At 36.0% G+C, this 27,926-nt stretch overlaps 1 protein-coding gene across 4 annotated transcripts in view; it reads left to right on the top strand.

The window, feature by feature from the left end:
• Positions 1–27,926, top strand: part of HMCN1 (hemicentin 1) — a 458,239-nt gene that overhangs the window by 219,545 nt on the left and 210,768 nt on the right. For 3 of the 4 annotated variants that reach the window (XM_072830872.1, XM_072830871.1, XM_072830874.1), the window contains exons 12-20: positions 1,762–1,903; positions 3,045–3,172; positions 5,395–5,508; positions 10,440–10,598; positions 17,864–18,058; positions 20,671–20,766; positions 22,103–22,230; positions 23,567–23,711; positions 26,797–26,909. In XM_072830872.1, coding sequence (XP_072686973.1) covers positions 1,762–1,903; positions 3,045–3,172; positions 5,395–5,508; positions 10,440–10,598; positions 17,864–18,058; positions 20,671–20,766; positions 22,103–22,230; positions 23,567–23,711; positions 26,797–26,909 — 1,220 coding nt within the window. Of the gene's footprint in view, positions 1–1,761; positions 1,904–3,044; positions 3,173–5,394; positions 5,509–10,439; positions 10,599–17,863; positions 18,059–20,670; positions 20,767–22,102; positions 22,231–23,566; positions 23,712–26,796; positions 26,910–27,926 lie in introns of those variants that run through there. The other variant, XM_072830875.1, reaches the window with a different exon arrangement.

Raw genomic sequence — 27,926 nt, 5'->3', positions numbered from 1 at the left:
TGGGTGTTATGAGACTGATGAATGACTGAACTCTACCTCTGAAACTAACAGTACATTATATATTAATTGAATTTAAATTAAAAAATAAAAATAAAATGCTAAAAAATTAAATAAGTAAAAATTCCTTCAGGTCCTTCCCTGCACTGATTGGGCTAAATCCCTGATAAGGGTCATCTAAAGAGGCCTTTCTGGGCTGGGGTTGAGAGAGGAGGCTTGAGGCCAGCACAGTTGGGTCTGCCAGGGTAGTACTGCAGGTATGTGGTCCCAGCTGCTGTGCCCATGGAGCTCTTGTCAAGCCTGACCACCATGCTGCTGCTCATACAACTGAGCTGCATGGCCAGGTTCTAAGGCAAGGTCACCTTGAACTGTGTGCTCTGTTTCACGGTCTCCACTATGGCCTGTTGCACCATCACACTAACATGGGGGAGAACATGAATATCATCTGTTGGTTTGACTAGCTCTTCAAGTACATTTAGGGCCTTCACTCTGAGCCAGAGGGCCACCAGCAGGTGGAAGTGCACCATCCTTGTGTCATCATTTCTAACCACCAGAGTGTCCTGAACTTGATGGGCCTCTTGGAGGCCCTCTGCAACTGCTGTGTGCAGATAGCCAAGCAGGGGTTCTCTTCATGGGCCTGTAGGCCTGATCATGTGTCTTGGGAACGTCTTTATCAACTAGTAGTGCTCCAGGACAAACCATGACTGTGATGTCTGACGTGGGCCAGTGCATGGTCAGAGAGAACCTCAAAATGTGGATTTACCCTGAGGATATCAGGACAGTGGGGACCTGTTACCTCAAAGAACGATACCTTTTACCTGGCAATTCAGGTGTGGATGCCCATCATTTCTGTGGTATACCCCACCTTTGTTTCCTTCTATGACCCCAAAAGGAAAATGAAGTTCTTTATCTCAGGAATATTCAAAGTGGAGATGCCGGATGCCATCCCCACCAGTGGCCTCATTATAACTGATGTCCCCAGGCTATGAGGACCACCTTTTTCCACATGCCCAAGAAACCCCAGGAGAATGGAGTTACTGCGAGGCCAGTCTGGTAACCAAGGCCATGGGGCAGAGCAGGACAAGGGGGCTGAATGGCTGGGAGGCAGAACCTGGCTAGAGAATGGACAGAGGTACCCCTTTTCCTCATTCCCTTGCTCCAGCTGCCAAATACTACTGTGTCTTACTCCTGTAGCTCCTCTGACTTTCATTCAGTCCTTTCCTATCACTGGCGTCAGATTCAGTCCCCAGATGTCCTCCAGAGTAGAGTTAGCCAGACCCTTCCCGAGCTCTGAGGGCAGGTCCTCATCCACTCTCAATGCGTCCAGGTTCTAGAAGTAGGAGTATGGGCCTGGGGCTCATGGTTTGACAGCTGGCCTAAGCTGCAAGGTCTCAGGGCAAATGGCCAGAAGGAAAGCCTTCTATCCTGAACCTGCAGGGTAGAGGCAGGCTCCAGGGTCCCAGCCATTGCATGTATCACGCTCTCAGGGAAAAGAGGGCCTCTGGAAGGACCAGGACTCCCAATCTCATGAAACCTGGGCCACAAGAAGCCAGAAGAAAGCAGCATCTGCAACTCCTATCAGCTTTGGGGAAGAAATCTCCTGAGCCCTACTGCAACTTAGTTGTTACTTTTTATAAACGAACTTTTGGAAGTACAAAATAAAAATAATGGTGCGGTAAGAAGCCTACAAATCTGCTAACACAGGAAGCTCCTAACATCAAGATAAATTGCCATTTCACTATATATGTTTCTTTCTATTTGCAGAACCACCCAAAGTCACTGTGATGCCCAAGAATCAGTCATTCACGGGAGGATCTGAGGTCTCCATCAGGTGTTCTGCAACGGGTTATCCCAAACCAAAGATCACCTGGACTATTAATGATATGTTTATCATGGGTTCACACAGGTACTGGGTTTGTATCACGTTCTTTGTTTTTACTGAGTGAAGTGTTGATGAAAACCAATCAAAAGTTGGACAAAACTGATGTGACTAAATCCCTAAAGTTAAGGGAGTTTGACCAAAATCCACAGCTTTAGATTTTCTAAATGGGCCAGGAAATGTCCATAAAATAAGAAATGATGGATTGACAGTTTGATGTTCTTCAGCCTTGAAGTTAATAGCTGGGACTAAGAGCCTCACGGTACTTTTATCACAAACATGACACCGTAACACTCGATTTACCTTGAATAATTGAAATGAGGATAATAAACTTTCTATGGGGTAATGTGTAGTTTTCACTAATCTATTAAAAAGATGGTCCTGGGATTTAAAAGAAGAGAGAGGAAGAGGCAAAGGACAGAACAGTAGCTCTAATTAAAATGTGTACAGACATTCTTTGCAACTCCTATTCACTTTTGCCATACTGCATTGAGATGTATTTTATCTGCTGAATGACTTTAAAAGACATTTAATCCTCTCATGCTCAAAGAGTGTAATGAACATGTGGAACACAAAGAAGTTTCCCAGCTATTGAGTTTCCATTGCTCTCCATTGTTTTGCATGAGGAGGAGGACTTAGGTATGAGCCAGATTCTACTCCTAGACTCACCACTGACTTGCCGTATGACAGGAGGTATTGCATCTCAGGTTTGCATATTGAGGAACCATTTAGCATAGCAATTCACACAGAGTGTGATTGCTTGGTTGCAAATTCCACTTCTTCCGTTTACTAACTGCCTTTGGGCAAATTATATAATTCTTTTCCTCCTCCATACAACAGAGGTAATAGTAATACCTAACTCACTGGGTTGTTAGGAGGATATAAAACATTATGTAAAACATAATGTAAAACATCTGGAGCAGCCTTTGGCATATAGCAAGAACTGGATACAAAAGATCTATTCTTATTGTTATTATTGTTATTATTACCGTTACTGCTACTACTATACCACTACTACATTTCTGTTAATAAAATGATGACATTAATAATTTCTACAACCAGCACCAAAAATATGTCTAAAATATTTGAAGATAATTGTAAGGAAGATGCTATAGTTTCTTCATACTATTATTAAGGTATTTTCAATTGTATTTTCTTTTTTTCATAGATATAGGATGACCTCAGAAGGAACCTTATTTATCAAAAATGCGATTCCCAAAGATGCAGGGATCTATGGTTGCCTGGCAAGCAATTCAGCTGGAACAGACAAACAGACTTCTACCCTCAGATACATTGGCAAGTATAATCAGTTTAAAAGGCAATGAAAATAGGATAAGTATCATACCAAGCAATTTAAAAGTATTTTTCTATTAATATTCCTAATTAATATTAGGAATGAGTGTTAGCCTTAAAATTTATTATTAATTTCACATTTGATTAAAGGAAATACTGTAACTAAGTTAAAAGTTCAGGGAGTAGATTGCTTCATTAGTCAACAGAAGTCCAGGATGCTTACAGAGTCTTAGATGGTCCACAGAGTTCTATCCTGTGGTTTTTCTGTTGTTTTCAATACTTTATTTACATATTAATAATTTTTATATCCATTCTAGTTTACCTCAACTTCCATTTTATATTTTTCACTTATATTCAAAACATTATAATATTTCTATTGTAATTAAATGTTTATAATATTTCTGTCATTTATCCTATCTACATACTTTTTAAATTTTCATCTTTAGTTTTTCCCTTCCAAATATAAACTTTTATTGAAGATGCATTTCATGATAATTCTATAATATTCCACAATATAATGAATTATAATATATTCTAATATATTATTGTAATCTAATATATTTTCATATAATCATATAATCTAATTATATAGAATAGAATGTTTCTTTTAATTTGGTCTCTTTTTAACAAATAAAGGACAAGGATATTACATGCTCAATGTTAGTTTGTAAATTGTGAATAATTAATGGCTAGCAGTCCGCCCAGCCATTTATAGTGAGGTAATGAAACTGGCAGTGGAGAGGAAGAAAGCTAAAATAAAAATTGAGAATTGTAGTTGGTTTGTACAGATGAGGGAGGTAGCAAAAGTGTCATAAATATTGAATCTGAAAGCCTGGAAAGAAGTGGTCTCATTGACAGAAATAATGAAGGCACAAGGCAAATAAGTTTGGAAGATTAGAGAAGAAATAGGCAGTGGGAATGTAGAAAGGGGTAGAAACAGATTCTGAATTGTAGAAATGAATTTTGATTCATTCACAAAGAGGCCAAAATAATTGATTCACTTATTTACCTTATTAATCACCTTGAGGATCTAAAGTACTAAAGACTGTGGAATATAAAAAAAATGTGTTATGAAATTCTTACTTTTTGAGAGCTCACATAATGGGAGTGGCTATACATAGAGAAATATAAGATAGCAGACAGACGAGTACTACAGTAAGGGTTGGCAGAAAGGAAGATTAATTCTGACGGGGGAATTTGTAAAGATTTCTCAAAGGAGACAGGATTTAAGCTCAGTCTGGAGGAATGAGTAGGATTTGAAAAGCTGTGGCAAAGGGCATTTCAGGCAGAGGAAACTGCTTTTGCAAAAGCAGGAAGATAGAACAGAGTAGGGGCTGTTTTGAACTACCAGTGTAGCTTCATACCTTGTGATAAGAAAGGAAGTGTTATAGAGGGTAAGTTTAAAAAGAAAGCTCTGCACTAGTTTATGGTTTTTGAAAGCCAAACTAGGGAATTGGGAAATAAAATTACCAAAGGTTTTCTAGCAGAGGATTAACATGATCTTTGAGAAGTTAACTCTTAGCCTTGTTTGAAACTACTTCAATTAAAGTTAGAAAGTCCTAACATGCCCAGTTCAGAGAAGAATGTATGAGTGAATGAAAGCATTAAGCAAGAGAGGAAAGAAACAGAGAATGTTTGTCTTTACCATCAAAGGGAAAAGGATAATGGAGACTCTACTTTTTATAGATATAACTTTTAGCCTTCAACTGCAACTTTCTCTGTAGTTAAATGAATATCCTTAAAATCACATAGAAAATATTATAACTAATTCACCTGTAATTATATTATCCTCCATTCTTAACCTAGCCAAATCAGTCTTACCATCATAGCTTGTCTGATATTTTTATTACTATCCATTTCTTTCTATTCCTTTAGTATTACTTGTTATTTCTATAAGATCTGTTCAGATTTCTAAGATTTTTCTCTCTTTATATATCTTTTTTTTCCATAAAGACCTTTTGGCTAATTTCCTAAATTTTTTGACTCTTTTATCTGAATTATTTTTGCCTATTATATATATTTGCTCTTAATAAATGATCTTTTCATCATGCACTTCTTTGTACACTCACATTGTAAGAGTCTCTTTCTATTTGTAAACAGTGAAATAACCACAAGCACACAAATACTGGCGGATTTTGTTAAACTGATTCATTTAGTGTAATCATAAACAAGGTGCATGTAGCATTGGGCCAGACATTAACCATTTGCATGTTTGTATTTTTCAGAAGCCCCAAAGTTGGTTGTAGTTCAGAGTGAGCTATTGGTTGCTCTTGGGGATACAACAGTTATGGAATGTAAATCCTCTGGGACTCCTCTGCCTCAAGTTAAATGGTTCAAAGGTACATTTCTTAAGTATGTTCCTGTCTGGTTCACTTGGATTTGTTTTTTCTTTTAAAAAGATGATTTGTTAAAATTTTGTTTTGGTGTGTGACTTAGCAGCCCCATAAAATGTGTTTATGATCTCACTAGAGACAATAGTTCAAAATTCTGAACTCTGAATTTCAGGATTTGACATCTGGTGTGGATTAGACAACCATGAAAATCAAAGCAGGAAAAGTTCGCCTTTGCTAATCCAGCTGAACATTCTCTTTGTTAGTTTAGGATTGTTTCCTGTAGAAAATTGTCCAAGAATACTCTGTTAATGTTTGAAATGGCCTTCCTGATTTCAGTTCACTTTTCTTAGAGATAATGTCTGTCACTATTAGAAAGTTTTCTAGATTCCCAACGATACTTTCTATAAAGTCCTCAAAAAAAAAAAAAAAAAAAAAAAAAGACAACATTAAAGCTTACAAGTAGTTAAAAGACAAAAGTGTTTTGTGGCTGGCTTCATCATAAATGGGAGGTACTTATATCGAGCATGGAAGTTATCTGCCTGTCTTTGTAACATGAAGATTACACCTTTGTGATTCTGTAATAAAATACCAATAATGTGCTATTTGTCTTAGTGGGAATACACTTGGATCCTGGTCCAGACTCAGATGCTGACAGTACATATCTGTGTAAAACGTCCCACTTCTGTTTCTGTCTCAGTTCTTCCAATCTATGAGAAAGAAAAAGTCCCACAAACACTCTAAAAGGGAGGTTGCTAGGATTATTGAGATGCTGTTTGCAAAATACTTTTTAATCTTCAGATGAAAAATGCTAAACAGTACAAAGAACTATTGTTATGATTCTGTTTGTTAAATCACAGACGTCCCCATAGCAACGAGTTGATGTCATAATCACAAAATTATGAATTCACCTCGGGTTCAAACTCTTAGGGAACATGAGGTGAAAAAGAAAGGCTTTATGTAGAAAACAAACACTTTTAAACAATACAAATAAAAAACAAGAAAGCTAGAAGATAATGCCATTTTGACAGTTTTCCATGTTAAATGATTTTGAGTCTTCATGTTTTCTGTGATAAAAAAAAGCATTTCTGGATTTGCTTCTTAATTAGGTTTATTTCAGATAACACAAACTAATTTTACTTATTTAAAATACTTAAATTTTGAATTACAAATGAAATTGATAATCAGTGTCAAACTCCCATCATAAATAAATCCGGAAAAAATGTATTAGAGAAGCAGTATTTCTCTTTTTTAAAAGTCAGCAGTTTATGTTAAAAATAAAAATTAAAAGAAGTAATGTAACCTATTGATTTCTCTACCCATAGATAGCAGAGTCACACAGAAAGTCTTTTTGTTTTCTGAAATTGAGGCTACTTTTCTGAATGAAATTTAGTCTTCATATTAGCCTGGGTTCCATAAATGGCTTGGAAGGTAAGGAGGAGTTAGGGACGCAGGCAGACACCATATGGAAGATTCTAAAATTGACTACCTATTAGCTCTCTCAAACATAGTGTTGGGGTTCAACAGACCCAGTAAATAATATCCCGTATCTCTGTCCAAGTTATGAAGCAACATAGCTAGAATGTGGGCATTAAACACTGACAGACCTTATTGGAGGATATATTTCAATGTTCGTCAACAATATGCAGAGCAACCATAAACCCCAGGATCAGGCCAACATACTGTCCTACCCATCCCAAGCAAGCAATTTGTTGCAGATGCAGAGTCTGGATCTTCAAGAACAAAACTAGAGGATAATCTTTTCTATATGCAGATTGGTTCCAGAAAGAAAGAAGGAGGAGGCATCTGGACCCTCCTTTTTCACCTCTGCTAGGGTTGAGACAATAGGAAGGTTGTGAAAATTGTACCTTATGGAAATCAAGAGGTAAAGAAGAGACCTCACCTTAGGCAGAAGAATAACTTTTTCGTGATACCCCCCCTTTTTTTGCAATTCTGATTGAGTAAAGTAGGTGGTGATTAATTGATTGATTGTAGGAACACATGGAATCTATCTTCCTAACAAGTGTTTAAACGTACAATACAGTATTGTTAACTATAGGCACTTTGTTGCATAGCAGATATCTAGAACTTACTTATCTTGTGCAATTGAAACTTCATACCTATTGAACAACAGCTTCTCATTTCCTTTGCTCCCAAATCCCTGGCAACCACTCTTCATTAATAAATTGTATTCCATTCAGACCATCAAAGAAAAGGAATTCCATAAACACAAATACCCATCAAAAGTTTGGATTTTTCATTTTTAGAAATAAGCAACATACAGTGGGTTCAAAAAATTATGAGGGATGCTATTAAAATGTTGCATAGAGGATGTTTCTGGTAAAATATTAAAGAAATTGGATTTTTAAATTTAGATTGAAGTTTCTTAAAGTGTAGTCAGGAATCCCTGGGAGTTCCTCATAATTTTTTTCAGGGAATCCAGGAAATCAAAATTATTTTCCTAATTATACTAAGATATTTTTTCTCTTTTTCATATTCATTGTCTCATGAATATGAGTATAGTGGAGTTTTTGGAGGCTACATAATGCAGAAGCAAATATGAGCATTCAGCTGTCTTCTATTAAGCTAGACATTCTAGAAATTTGCAAAACTGTGAAATACCACTCTTCTCACTAAATATCTCTTGTTTTTGGAAATATAATTATTTTCTCATAAAATATGTTCATTTATGTTAAAGTGTCATGAGTTTGTTATAAAATAAATACGTATATTTAAAATTTTCAGTTTCATTTCTAAAATGCTAAGTACAAATAAATATAGTTCATATAAACAAAACCTCATTAAAGTCCCCAATAATATCTAAGAGTATAAAGGGTCTTGAGACAATGATTTTTGAGAACCACTAATTACCATCAGCTATTTGAAAGGATCTCATGCCAGAGATAATGATCTCTCTGTTTGTTCATCTTTACATCCACAGAGACCAGAATTGAATTTAAAGTACAGCATAAAGAGAACCCTCTTCAGTAGCAATGATTGTTAAGTCCTAGCATAGATTGTTGGGAAAGTTTGCATGTTTTACTATACCATTTTTCTAATCTTATCTAACATTAAAACTAAATAATCCCTATTTCATTTCCATCTCAAAGTTCTGTCTCTATGGCTTGTCAATAATTTGGTACTAATTTTTCAGTAGAAATGAAGAAAGGAGAGATTATCAAAATGTGATCAGAATGCAAACTTGATTAAATCCATGTTTTCCAATTTATATTTTGTTTCATTACTGCTATTCTTTAAACATTTTTATTTAAAAAAAAAACTACTAGCTAAAAGGGCTTGATTTTATCCTCTTATGTCCTTTGACATATACAAAAGAAATAGGAGAGAAGTAAATTCCAAAATTCTAATGCATTTCAGTCCAAACATTCTAATACTTGATGAACAGCTAGGTCACATCGCATTCTCCCTTAGTGGGAGGAAAGTTTATGTCAACATCATCTGCTTTTATTTATGAAAATTTCCCAGAGGCTCATAGACACAGCTTTGGTTGCTTTTCTTATTCTTGCATGGTATGTAGTAGCAAGCTTAAAAGGATGATTTGGGTTTTAAATATTGGAATGCTGAAAAATACTTTATTTTTGGCACTGACGGTTGCTAATGTAATTTTTTTGTTTTCAAATTTATGGCTCCTTTGACCTCTTCTGCTCCCAAAATTATAAAAACAAAAAGAGAATTGTCTGTTTGTTGCCCTGAGTCTGTTGATTGGTGATTTTTACAGTATTCTAGAGAATTACTAGTTCTTGGGTTCTCTTTTTTTATTAAAATCTAAGAGAGTTACTACTGTGGTCTTCGGGGCACATGGCTAGGCTAGTATATGACATTTTGGAGAGCAATTTTTTAGACTTGACAAACAAAAACAAACAAAAAAGCTACGGACACCAAGCACTAAACATCTAATACTGGGTATTTTTTTTTTTAATGGAATTGGTCATCCTGGTTAATTTCATTCTAAGGAGAATAGTCACCCTGAAGGAGGACAATCATATGAAGAGGCTAACCTTAACTTACAGATTAGTTGAGGCATTGCCTGCCTTCATAGAGAAATGGTTCTCAGGGTATATGAGGTGCTGCAGGGAGAGACAGCATGCACAGGTAACTCAGACATCACTAATTTTTCTAGCATCATTTTAGCTTCACTGAGGTCAAACTCAATGCATGGTTTTATCCTCCATACATTTATTCCCTACCTGCCTCTTCCAGAAACTCATAACTCTAACTTAAAGAACTTAGATGAATAATATAGACTTAGTAGAGGTATTCTGGGAGATTTATATAAAATACTTCTCTCTGGCAGTTGTCAGAAATTTCTCATCTGTTTTTCCAGTTCTACCAACAAGCTCTTCCCTGTCTATCTTCTCCAGATAGCTGCAGTTCCTTCTCTTCCAGACATCCTCAGAAGCCTCTCAGGCAGCCTGTGACTCTCCCAAGATACCAGTCTGACTGATAGCATTCATAAAACCAAAACACTGGTCATTGACCAAACTGAGAACGCCATTGCCACTTCCTAAACACTTCATGGATAACTGAAATTCATCCTGCCACAACGATGGTAGAAACCTTTTTTCAACCTGCATCTCCTCATTCTCTTCATGTGTAACACAGCCACAGTGACAGCTGCCTCACCCCCATGCAGCGTTAGAGTTCATTCTTATTTAGGTACATGTACAGTAGGAAATATTTGGGACTGGATTTTTGGCTCTAGGTTAGCCCATAGAATGATATAGACTAATAAATCAGCTTAGTGCTAAGAAATACTTTGTTCATTCTTTGCATAAACATTGTTTAAGTGTATACCTTGTGCCAGACACTTATATTTTAAAAACTTCGAAGTTCGTTTTCTTCAGCAGTTTTAAAATTAAACCAATAGCAAACTATGTAAATACTTTAGTGTTTAATGTTCTCCGTTTGTTTTGACCTAGGGGATCTTGAGCTGAGGCCCTCACCATTCCTCATTATTGACCCTCTCTTGGGGCTTTTGAAGATTCAAGAAACTCAAGACCTGGATGCTGGTGATTATACATGTGTAGCTGTCAATGATGCTGGAAGAGCAGCTGGCAAGATAACTCTGGATGTTGGCTGTAAGCATCCCAGCACTGATAGACACATTTGTTTTTGTTTGTTTGTTTTTTCCATGCTAAGAACTTCAAAACAATTGAGTGGAAATATTTGTCAGAATGGACAAATTAGAATTAGCATTTCAGATTATTAATATAATAATGGTAGGAAGTATTTACCAAGTGTTTTCTATGTGCCATGCACTGTCCTAAGAACTTTTATATGCATCCTTTTAAAACCCTCATAGCAATCCTAAGAGGAAGAAATTGTAATTATGTCCTTTAGATAGAGAAGGAAAGTGTAACAAAGCTAAGTAAGTTGACCAGGACCACAGACCTATGTAGGGGCCAAGCCTGGATATTTGAACCCAGGTTATCTGATATCAGAGACTGTAGGCTTCACTGGTATATCATCTATTGCCAAACATTTTCCTAACAGGAGTTGGATGAGACAAAATTCCTAAGTATTAACATCTGGAGGCCAGAAATTAGACTTTGGCCCTAGACCATAATTTGGAGATGTTGATGATAGCAAAGGTAGCAGACAGTGCTTTTACTTTAAAAAAAATTACTAGCAATGACTCCTCAGTGTATAAAACAAAGTACTAACTACAAATAAATGTCAATCACAGTGTGAAGTATACAGTATGTGCATGACAACTATCGTCAGATCACTCGAGAAGTTTGGTTCTCCCTCCTTCTCTGTCTCTCCATCTCATGTTTCTTTAAAAACAAAAATTCTTTTTCTACACAGTGTGGTAACACATGAAATAAAACAGAGCTTCCTTTGTATGAAAAGGAACCTGGCAGCTTAATTTTAATAGATAATTCAAACATTTACATCAGTTAAACTTATAAAATATGACATTTTGTTAAATTGCATTTTCATTTATATGTGATGATTTTCATGCCTCAGCTGTTTTTTTTTTTTTTTAACTGAAGTTGGGAACTATAAAGAAAATGCATTTTTTTAGAATAAAGTAATACAAAACTTTTTAGTTCTATCTTAATTCTTTAAATGAACATAATGGCCCTCTAAGCTTAATATTTTGTTTCATATAATTTTTTTCCTCCTGGGATCTTTTCTGATCCCCTTCCCCCTGGGCTGTCTGATGAACACTCTGCATTCTTGGTGATTATGCCCTTAGGGTAGAGTCAACAAAGCTAGGAAAGGCCATAAAGACCACGGTAGAATCTGACTAGGGCACAGCAAAATGTGTTTGACCATGACTAAACTCTAAGGTTATTAAGATAAATGCCTTGGAAATAAGATTGGAATCTCTGGGTGGAGGATACTGGGATCTACCAGCAGAGTTAAAACACAAGGAAAGCTTTTAGAAATGTAGGGTCCAAATGAAGAGGATCCCTTGATACAGAATTCTTGTTTCTAAGAAATATACGAGTACAATGTTTCAAATTCCCAACATTTTCTAGTTTTACTTCTCCCTCTTTCCTGCCCAGATACTTTATATTTACCAACATTTGTCTAGAGTGGTCTAGCTGGAGAGGAAGAACAAATTAGCCTGAGCAATTATTCCTAGCCAAAAGCAGAAGGACACTCTTACCCCTATCTCCAAGACTATAGAAAATCTAAACATACGTATTTGCTTATTTACTGCCTTGTTTATAATCTTTTTAGCTTCTGGACTTTCCAGGTTCTCTCTTTTGACTAGTGAAAAGCCATGTAAAAGTTAGGGCTATCTGTCCTGGAATGACTCGCATTGAAATAGGAAATATCGTAACAAATGTTTTGTATTTATCCTTCATTCCTTGAACTGAATTTTGTTTTATCTTCACTCCTATTCAAGATATTCACTCTCTATGACCTTTTCTAAAACAATGACTCTTTCATTTTTTATCCCAGTAATTGTTCTGATGGAGCCATTAACATAAACTCAATTGTTTCATTACTGTAACCTTGATCATTAAGAGCTGCCAAATAACTTAATAATAACATTAGTGCCATACATGCATCTGTTATGCCTTAACTATCTCCTTATTCACCATTAGAATTCTGATGGATGTAGCTCACAAAGTTTGGTTAGACCCTGTCTGTTCACATAATACTATGGTTCTATATCCTAGCAGATAGATAGGTGTAACTGCCAAGGCCTGTACAGTTGTAGTGATAATTGTGATTATCACTGTTAGGTTTAAAAGCAAAAAACAAAAACAAAATCAAAACCTTACTCAGAATTTACATAGTGGTTAAGAGAATGGGCTTTGGAGAGAGCCTGGGTTTTCTGCCTGACTTTTCATAGTACCTACCTGATAAGTTGGTTATAAAGATGAAATCACGTCATCACCCACCCACATGCATTCAGCATGTCAGTGTTCACTGCTCTCCCTCTGAAGTTGCTTAACGGCACATGTATCAGATAGATGAACTTCACAAATAGAATTGTCATTTTGATTCTTTGAGTCCTGAAAAATAATATAGAAAGCATATATAATAATGGCATAGTATTTAAGATTAAGCCTTGGGCTTTTAATGTGAAAGTTACTGTTCCAAGTTGACTTTTTCAAAAGGGCCTAAGACAATTCAAGTGCTACTTTTAGTAGTAGTGCATAGAATTATTCATATGAGTTCCAAAACTATTGGCATAAATTTAAGTAACTTATGACTTAAAAAGAAAAACATGCCTTTATCCCTATCATGTAGCTGTTGGGTGTTCAAATTGTTTTTGTGGGCCTGTTACCTTACATCAATACTAGATCAAAAAACAATAATAAAAAAGCTGTTCAATATTATTGTTGAGTTATAGCTTCTTTAGTGAGTCTCCCTTTTCCTGTTTCTCATTATCGTGGCTCTGCGTTATGGACATTTCAGGTCAAGAGGGAAAGTTACCAGTGCTTTTCATCCTTTTTTAAAAAGAGGTAGTGAATTGTGAAGTCATTTGGAAGAGAAGATTGGCTACATCAAACAAAAAATTGGCCTGGCAGCGATTTTATTTGCAGTATTCCACACCACTCAGGATTTGAGTCTTAGACTGTGGTTTGTGTTTTGTGGTTTGGTAGAACCAAAACAGAGTGTTCAGCCATTTTAGGAAAGAAGATCTCTGTTTGACTAATAATAGTGCAAGAGTTGCCTTAGTGGATATATATTTAATTATCACTAAAGGAACTAGAATAATTTTATGGAATAGTTTTTAGAGCAACATGGTCAATCTGTAACTTTTTTCAAAGTGATGTATGTACACAGCCATATCTGTCAGTAAGTGACAACAAAGCCGTATCACGCATTAACTGCAGTTCTCAAAGGATTTGCGAACAAATACTTAGATCATCCCAGTGATCATCCCAGCATAATCCTGATAGCTGTATGCAGAAGCTGAAATTGAAATTAATAATAGATATAATAAATTTCAGAGCTAAGATTTAACAAGTTAACTCAATATTTATAACCAATGATAGTTAATATTGGGGTGATTACTATATGCTAAATGATTAATAAAGACTACTTTTTTTAACAACAAGAGATAGGAAATGTTATTACCTCATTTTTATTCATGGAGAGTTTTAGACTGGGGGAAGTAAAATTGTTTTCCAGTTTTACAGATTAAGAAATAATGGAACTGCCATTCGAAACCACCTAGTGGATTATAATGTCTCCAAGCAACACAGTCTCCCCTGTACAAGTCCCGTGTTTTGTATTACAATCACTGCTGCCCCTTCCCTGGTCCCATTAATATGTTTACCATCCACCCAATGTAATTGACTTGGAGTCTGAATTGGCCATACTCAAGAGTAGGAAGTATTTAAAAGGTTTTTTGGCCGTAGTTAGGAGTTGCCTCATTTTTGAGGTTTGCTTGTCATTGATGCTGTCTTGGCTGCTTACCTAGTGCCTGGTACTCTCATTTGCCTTGTTTTCCTGTACCAGTATATATTTTGCCTGTCTTGTGCCTGACACTGTTCTCAAAGCTTCTTCACCCAGGTAGCTTCTTCTGTCTTAATTGAGTTTTAAGGGCACAACTTGAACTCTGCTTCTCCTCTTTTTGTCCAGTATGTTCTCTGCTTTCTTACTTCTGAAAATTCTAATTTGTCTCCATTTTCACCTATGGCTATGTTCTGTTGTGTCAGTAAGCTTGGTTGCTCCCAAATATCTGGTCAATCCGAGGCTTCTGCATATCTCTTTGTTCTTCTGGAATTTATTTTCTGTCCCATTTTTTAATCAGCATGCCCACAATCTGCACCTAATACATCCTAGGGTTTTTATACATATCTTCTATTTTTCAAAAAAGCAACTGGCTCTGGAATAAATGATTACTATCACTCTAGAAGAAGTTAACTAGCCCTTTATACCTAAGATAGGCAACCAATGAGCTGTTTTTTACATATGCTTATTTTGTCTTTTATTTTTATAAACCAGATTACCATATAGTTGGATTAAGGGAAATCTAAACACAGCTATGCTATTTCTTTTTAAAAACATGTTATTCAGTTGCAGGTTTAACTTAATTTTCTTTTATTTAGGTTCAATAAAACAAACAATAGGGCTTCTGAAATTGCCATTTTTTTTTCAAAAGTGCAAGTTCAAATGTATGGGATCAAGGTTGTTATTATCACCATACACTTACAGATATACAAATACAGACACTATAATATTGTTGAAGTGTTTTATTTTTTATTTCTTTTAAAGATTTTATTCATGAGAAACACAGAGAGGCAGAGACATAGGTAGAGGAAGAAGCAGGCTCCCTATAGGGAGCCTGATGCTGGACTCAATCTTCCCAACCCCCAGATCATGCCCTGAGCCGAAAGCAGATGCTCAACACTGAGCCACCCAGTGTTAAAGTGTTTTAATATTGCTTCAATTATTCACAGATATCTAGCAGCCTTGAATAATCAAAAAGTGCTATGTTAGTTGCTATAAAAAATAAAGTATGGTTGCAAACATGAACTCTCCAGGGAAAATCAAACGTATAGTCTAATAAAAGGCAGGATGTGACCACTGCCATGAGAGTGGTACAGAGTGAATTCTCTGAAACCACACAGAGGGAAGAAATCATGTCTAGGAAAATGAAAGATGGCATTGAGAAGGGACCTTTTGAACTGGATTAAAGAATCGTCAATATTCAATAGCCAGAGATCAAGAGTCAACATTGCATTTGAAAGGGATGGCAGTGACACTGGTACTGATATGAAAATGGTCAGTCCTTGTTTGGAAAAGAGTGAAGAGTTCAGATTGTCCAAGAATAAGATTTCTCTAGGGGAATAATGGGAGATGAAGTTGCAAAGTTAGAGGATGGATGTCCTTTAGCTCAGGCTAATAAAGGACTAAGGCTACTTGGGAGACAAGTATACATCCGAGTCCCCAAATTCCCATTGAGAAGGAAAGAAATGATCTCTACACTCATTTTTATTAGGCTGCTAAACAACTTGACTTTCAGCAGTTGTAAGAACCTATAGAAAAGGGAAAGCCGATAAAATGACAAAGAATTGTTATCAGGATCACCCTGGGTTTTTTTTTTAAGATTGATTGATTGATTGATTGATTGATTGATTTATTATGACAGACAGAGAGAGAGAGAGAGGCAGAGGCACAGGCAGAGGGAGAAGCAGGCTCCATGCAGGGAGCCTGACGTGGGACTCGATCCCCGGTCTCCAGTATCACGCCCGGGGCTGAAGGCTGCGCTAAACCGCTGGGCCACCGGGGCTTCCCTCAACCTGTTTTTTAATCCTACTTCCACTCTTCAATTCCATGTTGACACAAATTAACTATTTTGTTTCAGTTTCTTCATCTATAAAATTGTAGTTATGATAGTACTTACCCATAGGGGTATTGTGAAGATTAAATGAGAAAATTAATGGAAAACACCTAACAATAGTCCTTGGCTTTGTGATAGTTGAATTTCTAAGAAATATTTGACCTTGACATTATCAAGGAACCATCTTTTGGGCTTCTCCTCTTAGAATCCTGCCTAAGCAGGGGCATTGGGGGGCTCGGTAAAATGACCAATTCTTGGTTTTGGCTCGTGTCATGATCTTGGGGTTGTGAGATTGATCCCCCATTGAGCTCTGCACTGAGCCGGAGTCTGCTTGTTCCTCTCATTCTGCTCTTCTCCTCACCCCTCCACTCTGGTGCATGCTCTTTCTCAAATAAATAAAATCTAAAACAAAAAGCAAAATCCCACGTGAGCAGGCTTAATGAATTGCCTCCACTAGCATCCTGTATATTCCTCCTTGTCTGATATCTCATACATCATTACTTATAAGTTCTGGGGATAGACATATTGAGAGCCTCGTCTATTTGGGCTTGCTGACAGCTTTCTCCTATATTGCCTTCCCGTGTTTTCCAAGTTGTGCCTAGGACACATTTCTAATTCTTCCCCTGGCTTCTGTGTTTAGCTATATTATGTGGATAACTGTAGTCTTTTGATCTATAATTTTATAATTTCCTAATCAGATTTAACTCTAAGATATTAAGCTCTCATTATTCTTTTTATCAGATACTATATTCTGTTGCTTTAATTTTATTATTGATTTTCTTTTTTAAATAAGTATATATTTTTAAATTTATTTATTCAGAGAGAGAGAGAGACTGAGAGGTAGAGACACAGGCAGAGGGAGAAGCAGGCTCCATGCAGGGAGCCTGACGCGGGACTCGATCCTGGGTCTCCAGGATCAGACCCGGGGCTGCAGGCAGCGCTAAACCGCTGCGCCACCGGGGGTGCCCTATTATTGATTTTCAAGCTCAAATTCCTTTAACTCAAAAATGTAAAAAAGGTGAAAGGTATTGAGAAGCAAGAATGTGATCTAGAACAAGGGTATAATTTAGAATTAAATACTGTTAGCTGGTTATAGTGATCTATTAAAGAATGAGCTCTGGTATAAATTAAGTTATTTAAAAACTGGAACAAAAGGAGTTAAGTTTTGGAAAATGTCCAGAATATTTCATTACAAGGCAAACATATTTATAAGAAAGTTCAAAGATTTGAGTAGCATGACATAAACTAAAATTGAAAACAAATTTCTAAGATGAAAGATTCTCTTTATTGAAGATAATTCTTGATTTCAGTTTCTACTCTTAAATTCCATTCTCTTTATCATTTATCATTTTAAGGAAGTAGTTGAACTTCTTTGTACCTCTATTCATTTATTAAGCAAAAAATAAGTATTGACTATTTCAATACCATCCAGAAATGCTTAAAGGGTACATTTACAATACTATGTGAACAATATCTTGGTTCAGATTCAATCTGTTGACCATTTAAGAATGAAGTTTGTACTTACTGTGCCTATATACTATCTCAATGACCTTTTCTTTGTTTGTTTTAAATATCTTTTAGCACCTCCAGTTTTCATACAAGAACCTGCTGATGTGTCTGTAGAAATTGGCTCAAATGTGACATTACCTTGCTATGTCCAGGGTTATCCAGAACCAAAGATTAAATGGAGGAGATCAGACAACATGCCTATCTTCTCAAGACCCTTTTCAGTGAGTTCCATCAGCCAACTAAGAACAGGAGCTCTCTTTATTTCAAGTAGGTTAAAGGAAATATATTTTATACAAGTATGTACATATATATTATACATTCATGTTCTATACATAGGGATTAGTATGTTTAAAGTTGTGAATTAATCTTGCCAACACGTTTTGTTCTTTAAAAACTTCTTTAAAAACATTTTGTGTTTGTTGCATTTCCTTTTAAAAGAGTACTGAATTCTTATATCTTGGAATTGTCATAAATGTATTTTATTCAGATGTATGTCATTTCATAAAGGCTTATGAAGCAATGTGACTTCTTCATATCTCACTGTTTCTTATTGCAAATAGAAACACCTGGGCCTCTAGGTGGATAAGTGATCACATTTTATTGACTCTTGGACCAATTGCTGTATAGAAAGATAAAATATTACTAGTAAAAAGGTAACTTTAATGAATTTTTTTGACCAAAAATACATAACTATATGCATAGGGACTCTATATCCTATGGAAGCTCCTTGATTAAAAGTGATATCTACCTGGAGCAGAAGATTGAAAAAAAAATCATCAAATACTCCAGCATCTAAAAATTTTGCCTATAAGCTATTAAGCATTCAGATATTTGTAAATATTTTGTACTTTTTAAAACAGTGTTCAGATTGTTTAAGTAGTGGCACTAGAGGGCCATAATATTTAGCTGATTAACTGGTTTTTAAAAAGTAATTGCATCTTTGGGGTTATTTTGTCAAAAGCCTCCAATAAGTGATTTCCATGTTTATTAAATATTAAATGTCCATTAGCCACTTCAAGTTCCAAATACAAATTAAACTAATTATAAGTGCTTAAGTATTCAGTTCTGGGCCCGGCTCTGTGGTGAAGACAGAAGTCATATATGGGGTCCCTCACTCAGGCATTTCACAACCCACCATCTAAGTGGATGGCCAAAAAAAATGCCTACTGCGTCAGATTGTGCAGGACCTAGAATGTACAGGTGAAGAAATGCTTTTGGTGAGCTAGAAAATAACCCTCCATGTTTCCCTGTGGAAAAAGGCACATGAGTGTACTATTTCAGAACAATCCCTCTGCAAGGTTGGAGAGATGAGAAGAAAAATGGGGAAGCTCACAGAGTTATGCAAGTAGGGCGATAGTAGTGATGAGAAAAGCCTAACAGGAAATAAATTGGACCTGAAACAAATGAATTAGAGGAGATGTAAAAAGGGAAGAATAAAAAGGGGGAATGTATTGACAAATGGTTGTCCAAGTGTCCAAATTAAACTATCTAGAAGGAAAGTAGTGATTAGAAACAGTTCTCTGTGGTCTTATGTATGTCTACACAAATTAGTCCGCGAGTTGATAACATGAAAAATATCTTGGATAGAAACAATGTGTGCCTTATTAACCAGATGATTTGCTGAACTTTCCTTTGCAAATGAACGCTTGCTGTTGTTGAGAGTGGACACTGCCTGAGTTTACCAGATGCAGTTCTGCCATTATATGCAAAAGATTAACAGAGGAGTAGAAGCTTTGTCACAGCTTTTTATCTGAAATAATACGGAACCGTTTAAAATGGGAAGCTACAATTTTTCTCTGTCAAATCTTATCAGAATACACTGTGCTTATTTAGTTAAGATATTTGCAAAGATCACAGTCATTTCCTATTTAAAATCTTCTGTTGCCTCCCCTCTTGCTCACAAGACAAACCACACTCTTTACAAGGCACCAAACTTTGTCTTTAGCTTGTTTTCTGACTGTATCCACACAGCCTTTAACCTAGTAGTCTTCATTCTGATTCCCCTAACACCCGCCTCAATTAAAAATATTTTGTAATAGCCTTTTAACTATCCTGAAACAAAGTCTATATTTTTGATCTACCCAGAAAATAAAATCTATTTTAATATCTGAAAATAGTACAAAGGAAAATAATCCTTATTAAATAATAAGTATTTTAATAGATAAATACTCTGGCATTTCTGCATAATATACATACATATTGATGTACATCACCATGAATTTGACAGCTCAAATGTAGACTGATAAATATAATTATCATACAATTATAAACAAAGTCATAAAATCTGTGAACTTCCAGTGGGAACATTAGAAGTCTTGCTGGCTTTGGAATAGTTGTTCCTTTCATGAATCTGCCCCTTCATGGCCTCCCCAGTTTTTACCCACTAAGTGCCAGTATACTCCCCCCAGTCATTTGTCCAACTGATTGATATATATATCTTGCAAATCTTCAAAACGCCCTTAGGGTGGTGTTGCAGAATACATTGGTGATGCAACTTTCCATTCCTTGAACAGACCTTGATTTTTCAAGTTATTCTTTTGTTTTTGCAGCCCACTAGGCTTGGACTGCCCTTCCCTGTTCTACCTGCTGTTTAAGGTACAGCTTGTATCCTGCCTCCACTGTGACTCCCCTCCTAACTACTGTATGTGTCATCATTCTCATGTCTCTCTGTGTTCCCACAGCTCATTGCTTGAAATACATATTATAGCATTATCACACTGTGGTTGATAGTTGGTTTTCATGTATGTCTCCTCCCCAACAATGGGAACTACAGAAGACAGTACCCACACATTTTCCACCCACAAATCTCAGCACTGTGCCTGGCACATAGTTATGCTTCCTAGATGGCATTGAATGAGTAAATGATCTCTTCTTTTTAGATTTATGGGCAAATGATAAAGGAACCTATATTTGTGAAGCTGAAAACCAGTTTGGAAAGATCCAGTCCCAGACAACAGTAACAGTGACAGGACTTGGTAAGATCAATTAGGTGCTTAGGTATCAAGCTTTTCAAAGTCATCAGACTTCTTTTACTACATTGGCTCTTGCTTTTGCCACTTTAAATAAAAAAACAAAAACAACAGGTAAGTATTTGACTACTAAACTAGCCTCTCCCTCCCCCATCCTATTTCAAATTTCATGGGATGTTAGAACTGGAAATAACCTTAGAGATCATCTGCTCCAAGTTATCTTCCATTTGAAGAAATGAAGGTCAACTTGAATAAATTGATTTAAGTCTAAATATAAATACATACACACAGAGTCATGGCATTCTTTTCTGTTTCCCTTTTTTACCCTTATCATTTTAAGCCCACCTGAATTATCTTTGAAAATAATATGAAGTAGGGATACCGTATCATTTATTTCCAAGTGGAAAGACCTAATATGAAGTAGGGATACAGTATCATTTATTTCCAAGTGGTAAGACCTTTGTCTCAATATCTTTATTGAATAATCTCTTCCCACTGATTAAAATACCCATTTGGTCATATGCTAAATTTTAATTCCTATGTCTATTCCTTGGAATTCTATTTTTTCACTAGTACTACATTGTCTAATTTATTATTTTATGTGATTTTTAGATCTGTCATGCCTGTTTCTCATTAAACACATTTATAAAATTTTCTTTCTATATCTTCCTTTATTCATCAACATATAATTAAATTTTCTAAATAGAATATCTGGGGATTTCCCTTGATTTGTGTTAAGTTTATTAAATAATTCCTAGAAAAGAACATCTTTCCATCTAAGAGAGTCCACCTCATTTTATTTGCTGGAGCTGTTATGACAGCCTCCTCATTGATCTTACCCTTCTGGTTTTTTCCTTATCCAATAAATCTTAGTCATAATTTTCAGATTAATATTTCCTTAGAATGGTTCTGATGATCCCACTTTTTAGATTTATAAGTACTCTCCATTTGTCCATTGCATACGTCGCACAATTTCTTGGCTTGACAATTTTGGCATTCCATGCCATAGACTAATTCTTTTTACTTTCTCTGCTTCTATGCTATTACCGGCCCTCTTGCCATTCCCTCTGCTTAGAAGGGTCTTTTATCTCTGTCTTGCAATTCAAACCCATTTACATTTAAAAATCTTGTTCTTGAGAATTTAGTTTTTTTTAAGAGCATAATTAATAGTCATCTTGGCCTTTTAGAACATTTACCTTCTTGCTTCTCCCTGGGCCTATGTCTCTGCCTCTCTCTCTGTGTCTCTCATGAATAAATAAATAAATAAAATCTTTAAAAGAAAGAACATTTGCCTTCCTTTCGGGTAAGATAGAGTTGATAATACCTGTTTCTCCTGACTTAGTTGCTCCACTCATTGGAATCAGCCCTTCAGTGACCAGTGTCATTGAAGGACAGCAGCTTACTTTGCCTTGTGCTCTGTTGGCTGGAAATCCCATTCCAGAACGTCGGTGGATTAAGAATTCAGCCATGGTAAGAACATTATAAATCCGTGCGTTCACATTTCTAATTTTCTTGCATAAGAGACAATTTATTCCAACCGTTGACATTTCAATTTAGTATATATACCAAAATACATTTTGTAAGTGTAACACCAGAACTTTTTTTCAGTATTCAGTTTATGTAGTTTACATTATTTTGGAATTAATAAGGTGGAGAAATAGTCAATCGTGTGGTTTTTATAGTTTTGCATTAAATTCAATGCAACTAATAAACTCTTCAAAATATGTAAAAACTGAAGCAAATATAAAATTACTTTTATAGCATTTAAATATTTTCATATCCTCTTTGTAGGATATAATAAATATCAATATTTTCATAAAATTCTTCCATTTATTAATTTTAAACATTATATCTTTTATGAACTATTTGAAAATATGGATCTATTTTGTATCATTGTTTTTTAGTGTATAAATTTGGATTATGAAAGAATGTGAAAAATTTTCACAGTTCTAAGGAATTTTTTTGCAAACATGCTCTCTCTGGCAATAAATTTCCACCTAGTCAAGAGCATTTTTCCTTCCATTTTCCAGGGTAGTTAGACTCACTTTCATTTTGAAGTGCCAATTAGAAATGACTTGACTCCATGGAATAAGCTGTCAAATTATTCATATTTGCATTAAATCCTAAGAAAAATTAGTAGATCTCACTTAATAATTAAAGGCCCTTACAACAAAGGATGATACTATTTGAGCACTAAGATGTCCTGTGATTGAATAAAACACATCAATGGCACAGCTGGAGTGATCATTTTTAACAGAAAATATTGCCAACTTTCTCTGTCACAGTTCCTAGATCATACATTGCCTCTGATATTTGCATCTGTCACAGAAAAGGGTGAGTGTTGAGATGAATCACATTCTCTCAGCTTGAATGACTACCTACTTGCCAAAATAAAAATATCAAATGGCTTGCAAGTGGTGGTACAATCTTCTTGAAAAAGAACAAATTAGTGAAAAGTAAAAGTGACTAGTAGAATTTGGTTCTGAGTGATAACAGAGATCAAAGAGACACAAAATAGAGACATCACTTGACTTGTTTCATGTCAAGTGATGTCTCTATTTCATTCCTTTTTCCAACATGTACATAACTCCAACAGATATTAGTAGGTATAATTTTTGGTGGTATATTAGGATGACATACACTTGATTCTACTCTTGGTAACATTTTATGCTCATCATTTTTTACATAAGGGTGTTAAGAATAATTTGTTATAAGACATTTAATAACTCAGTTAAAAAAAACAAATCTGGTTTATGCTTAGGGAACATTACCTTTTAAATTAAGTATGACTTTTTTTTCCTTTAAGTTGGTCCAAAATCCTTACATTACTGTGCGCAGTGATGGGAGTCTCCATATTGAAAGAGTTCGCCTTCAGGATGGGGGCAAATATACTTGTGTGGCCAGTAATGTGGCTGGAACCGTTAACAAAACTACCACTGTGGATGTGCATGGTAAGAGACACACCCATTGTAATTCTTTCCAAACCACGTTCAAAGCTAGGTTTATGTCTCTAAATCAAATAACTCTGTCTTCTAGTTGTAAGAAGTAGATTTTTTCCCTAATTGTTATTCTTAACAAAAAGCCTTATTTCTTGAACACTATTTACATTGTTAAGGCTGTTTCCAGAATTCCCTTTGCTACATACACAGAAAGGCTTTATTGGAAGTCACCAGCTGAGTCTGGCCAAGGGCTTTTGTAAGTGGTTTCTTAATTGATAAAAGTGAGCTCAGTTCTCAAAGAGTTATGTTTAAAAATACATTTTAATTTCAGACAAGCTGAATTTATTATTCCATCCAAATTGCCTTTTCTTTTTGGATTGTGCAACAAGCATGTCCTTACTAATGACCCCTTTGTGTGTTAGCTAGAAATGACCTAAACTTTTCTAAAGGCCACCTCATGTGCTCCAAACAATCTTTTCGCATGTTAGATAAAAGGTCACAAATAAGAATATCCAAAAGCTATCTCTTTTTTCCATTCATGACTAACAGTCACGAACTTTTTACATCTCAATAAATGACAACTTCATAGTTTAAGAAATTGTCATAAATTTTTTTGTATGTTTTCTTTAAAGACTTTGCAACATTGCTTTTTAAAGTGTGCTATTAAAAAATAGTTCTGTGTTCAGAGATGAAAGTAGCACAGAACATTTATTTTTAGTGAATTCATCCTTTTTTTAGGACATGAATTGGAGAATCCGGTAATTTCCACATTTTGCTTGGCCTATGGAAATTGTCAATGGATGCAGACCCTCTTCTTTTTTAACGTCTGTTTCTTTTTTAAGATTTTATTTATTTATTCATGAAAGACACAGAGAGAGAAAGACAGAGACGTAGGCAGAGGGAGAAGCAGGCTCCAGGCAGGGAGCCCGATGTGGGACTTCATCCTGAGACTGCGGATCACGCCCTGGGCTACGGGCAGATGCTCAACCACTGAGCCACCCAGGTGTCCCTATGTCTGTTTCTTATTGTAAATAACCTCCTCTGCCTCTCTCAATCTTATGCGCTGGTTATACCAGCCTCCACCAACATCACATGAGATACTCTTGAAGAAATACTATTTTAAAGAAATATTAAAGTAACACTAAATTATAGTCTAAAAGAATAAATGCATAATGCCAAATTGAATATAATTGTGTTTAACTATTTTTAGAGAAAATCAGTCCATAGATTTCCTGGAGAGTGCTTATGGATTGCCTTGAGACTCGTGTATAGAGATATAATCATGTGACCTCCATAGAATATTGTGTTGAGGATTCTGAGGCAAATTTCTACTTGAGTGAAAGAGTGATATGATCCGCTGGTATGTCTGCCAGATAAGAGGGGTGAGGAGACAGGTGAACCAGTGATATGGTTTATCATGATGCCCTGAGTGTTGACAATTAAAAGTGAAAAAGATCACGACATTGTTTCATCCATCTTAGTCCAAAATGAGTAACTGATTTAGTTACTAAGGTTAAAAAAAATCAACCCAGACATTTGACAGGAGCTAAACTGAGCAACCTTTAGCCAACAAATTAGTTTTGAGTTGGCTATGATGCAATATCACAGGTTCTCCATACCTCCATATTCATGTTCATTAGCATTGCCATGCCTTCATTACTCTGCCTCGCCACTTCTAAGAATACTCATTAAAAGCTCTCAATGACCTGTTCTTAAAAGGATGAATTAATGCTGCAAATATAAATGTAAACTAAAATGGCAGACCCTTCAGTTGACATCTTGATTTATGTCGGTGGACAATCTGGAAAGAAACACCTCTTGCACAGTCAGATGTCATCAGACTTGAAAATGCCTAAATTTGCCACTTTTCCTCATAGCTGTCAAACTTACTTTGTATTTGAGAAAATGGCTTATTCCAGTGTTGCCACAAAATTACAGTAGAGTTGAGAGTTGACTCTTCCATGGTGATTCTGGAAGTTAAATTTGTTGCATTAGAGAGTAGCCTGACATAAAAGTATCTGCGATTTTTTGCCAATTTTTTAAAGAAGAAATTATCTAAAGAATAAGCCCAGCCTTAGGAAAATATGAACATATAGCAAAGCTAATTTAAGCCTTCCAGGGAAGTTTTTGCATAGAGATCTCTGGTACCTCTAGTTCTGGCAAACTTCTCCTGAGAGTAATTGTGATAATTCTAGAGAAATTTGACTCAAAGTCAAGAGACACAGTGAGTGCTTGAGCCCTAGGGAACAGCTTCAGTCTCATCTTTCCAGGGGAAGGAAAGGAACACCTGGTATATATGGGGTTATGTTGTGTTAGTTGTACTATGTTAAGAACTTCCATGTATGGGAGCTTGTTAATCAAATTCATTATTTTGAGAACATTGAGTATTGATAATTTTTCACATGCAAGTTGCCTATGATTAATTGAGATATGCACAAAATGGAATAATTAAGTCTTCCTTTTCCTTTTGCTTCTGCTCATATAATGTTAATTCTTCAGTTGCTTTCTAAAGTCATAGGTATGTTATTTTTCTTAGTGAAAACTACTGACTTAGAATCCAGTATTTTAGTCTTTTAAAAGGCCTTGCAAGTTTTATTGTTGAATTTCTTTTAAGAAAACAAATCCTTTTTTCTAGGTTAAATTTCGTACCTTGTTATGTTGTTCTTGAGAATGGACAGATACTAAATGCATGACAGTTAAACAGTCCATTTCTCTGGCAGTAGGCTTATGTCAGCTCACTGCAGCTGATTGGGTCATGAACAACAATGAAGGGTATGTATTAAACATGTAACTCTTGGAATGTAATTCTACTTCGAGTTTCCAGGAAAACATGGATTTTCTTCAGTCTTATTTTTGTTAGGAAAGTTAACTTACTAAGCATAATTTACTACTTGATTTTATGTTTTTATTAAATTCTTCAGATTACAGTTACTGTGTTTCCTTTATTACACTCCCTTACAAGTTACCCTACATTTCTATTGGAAAATGTTGTCTTAGCTACAAATATGCGGTATACCCTAAAAATATACAACTTTAAACATATGAGGCTAAATGGAAGAACCGATGCTCAGATTTTGAACATTGCCACCTTTTTCAGTGCTGCCAACCATTCAGCATGGGCAGCAAGTACTCAGCACAATTGAAGGCATTCCAGTAACTTTACCATGCAAAGCAAGTGGAATTCCCAAGCCATCTATCATCTGGTCCAAGGTAAATGACCTATCTAGTGGCGTTTTGTTGTTGTTATTGTTTAAAGATTTTATTAATTTACTCATGAGAGACACAGAGAGAGGGAGGCAGAGACATAGGCAGAGGGAGAAGCAGGCTTCCTACAAGGGAGCCCAAGGCGGGACTTATCCCCAGGACCAGGACCCCAGGATCATGACCTGAGCCACTGAGCCACCCAGGTCCCCCTCTAGTGGTGTTTTTAATGTTCGTGTTATAACAACGTTTGGATATTTTTAGTCATAAATGGAACTTGTGACTGTACCACAGAATTTTATAAAAAGGAAAACCCATGCAGTCATACCACTTGGAAGGAACCTTAAAATGTCCTTAGTGCCATCACCTGTCTGATGCTTGAATGACATTAAGAATGCAACAGTGAACACCAACATAACACATTCTGTACACCAGGAACCATTCTAAACACTGCATGCTATAGCAGATCCTTTTTTATGCTTGCCACATCCCGTCAGCCCTTGTGATTTTCAGCGCAGCTCTGGTGGACAGCTCCATGCTTTCTTCCAGAATCATATTTTGTGCATGTGCCTCTCTGGTTTTTGGACTCAGGGCTTGCTCAGAAGGCCACTCAGCCTGAGATCAGGCAGCCAGGAAGTGTAGGGGCATTAACACCTTTGGGGAGCAGGTGTCCTATGTAAATGACCTGCTTCTCATCCCTCAGAAGTATATTTCTGGGTTGCTTCTACATAGTTTCTCAAAGGATCCCCAGCACACAGAAGCTTATCAGCCCAGCCACAGAGGAAACAAGAACCCTGAAATCCTTTTTAGCTTTCCTTCCTTCTGTGCCCCACTCTCTCACCTGTCTGCTCGAGACTCTGGGGATCACTTTCCAACTAAACTTCTTGCCTCCAAATCTTTGCCTCAGACCCTGTTCTTTTAGAAAGCCAAAAAAAAGTTCTATATGAATTCATTTATTCCCCTCTATGTTGCTATCATGAAGTTGTCTGGCTTTTACTTGTATTCTTGCAGTGAGGAAAAACCCAT

This window comes from Canis lupus, chromosome 6, assembly GCF_048164855.1.
Source record: "Canis lupus baileyi chromosome 6, mCanLup2.hap1, whole genome shotgun sequence".
In the NCBI taxonomy this organism is placed as follows: Eukaryota; Metazoa; Chordata; class Mammalia; order Carnivora; family Canidae; genus Canis; species Canis lupus.
This window is presented reverse-complemented; position numbering and strand designations above follow the sequence as displayed.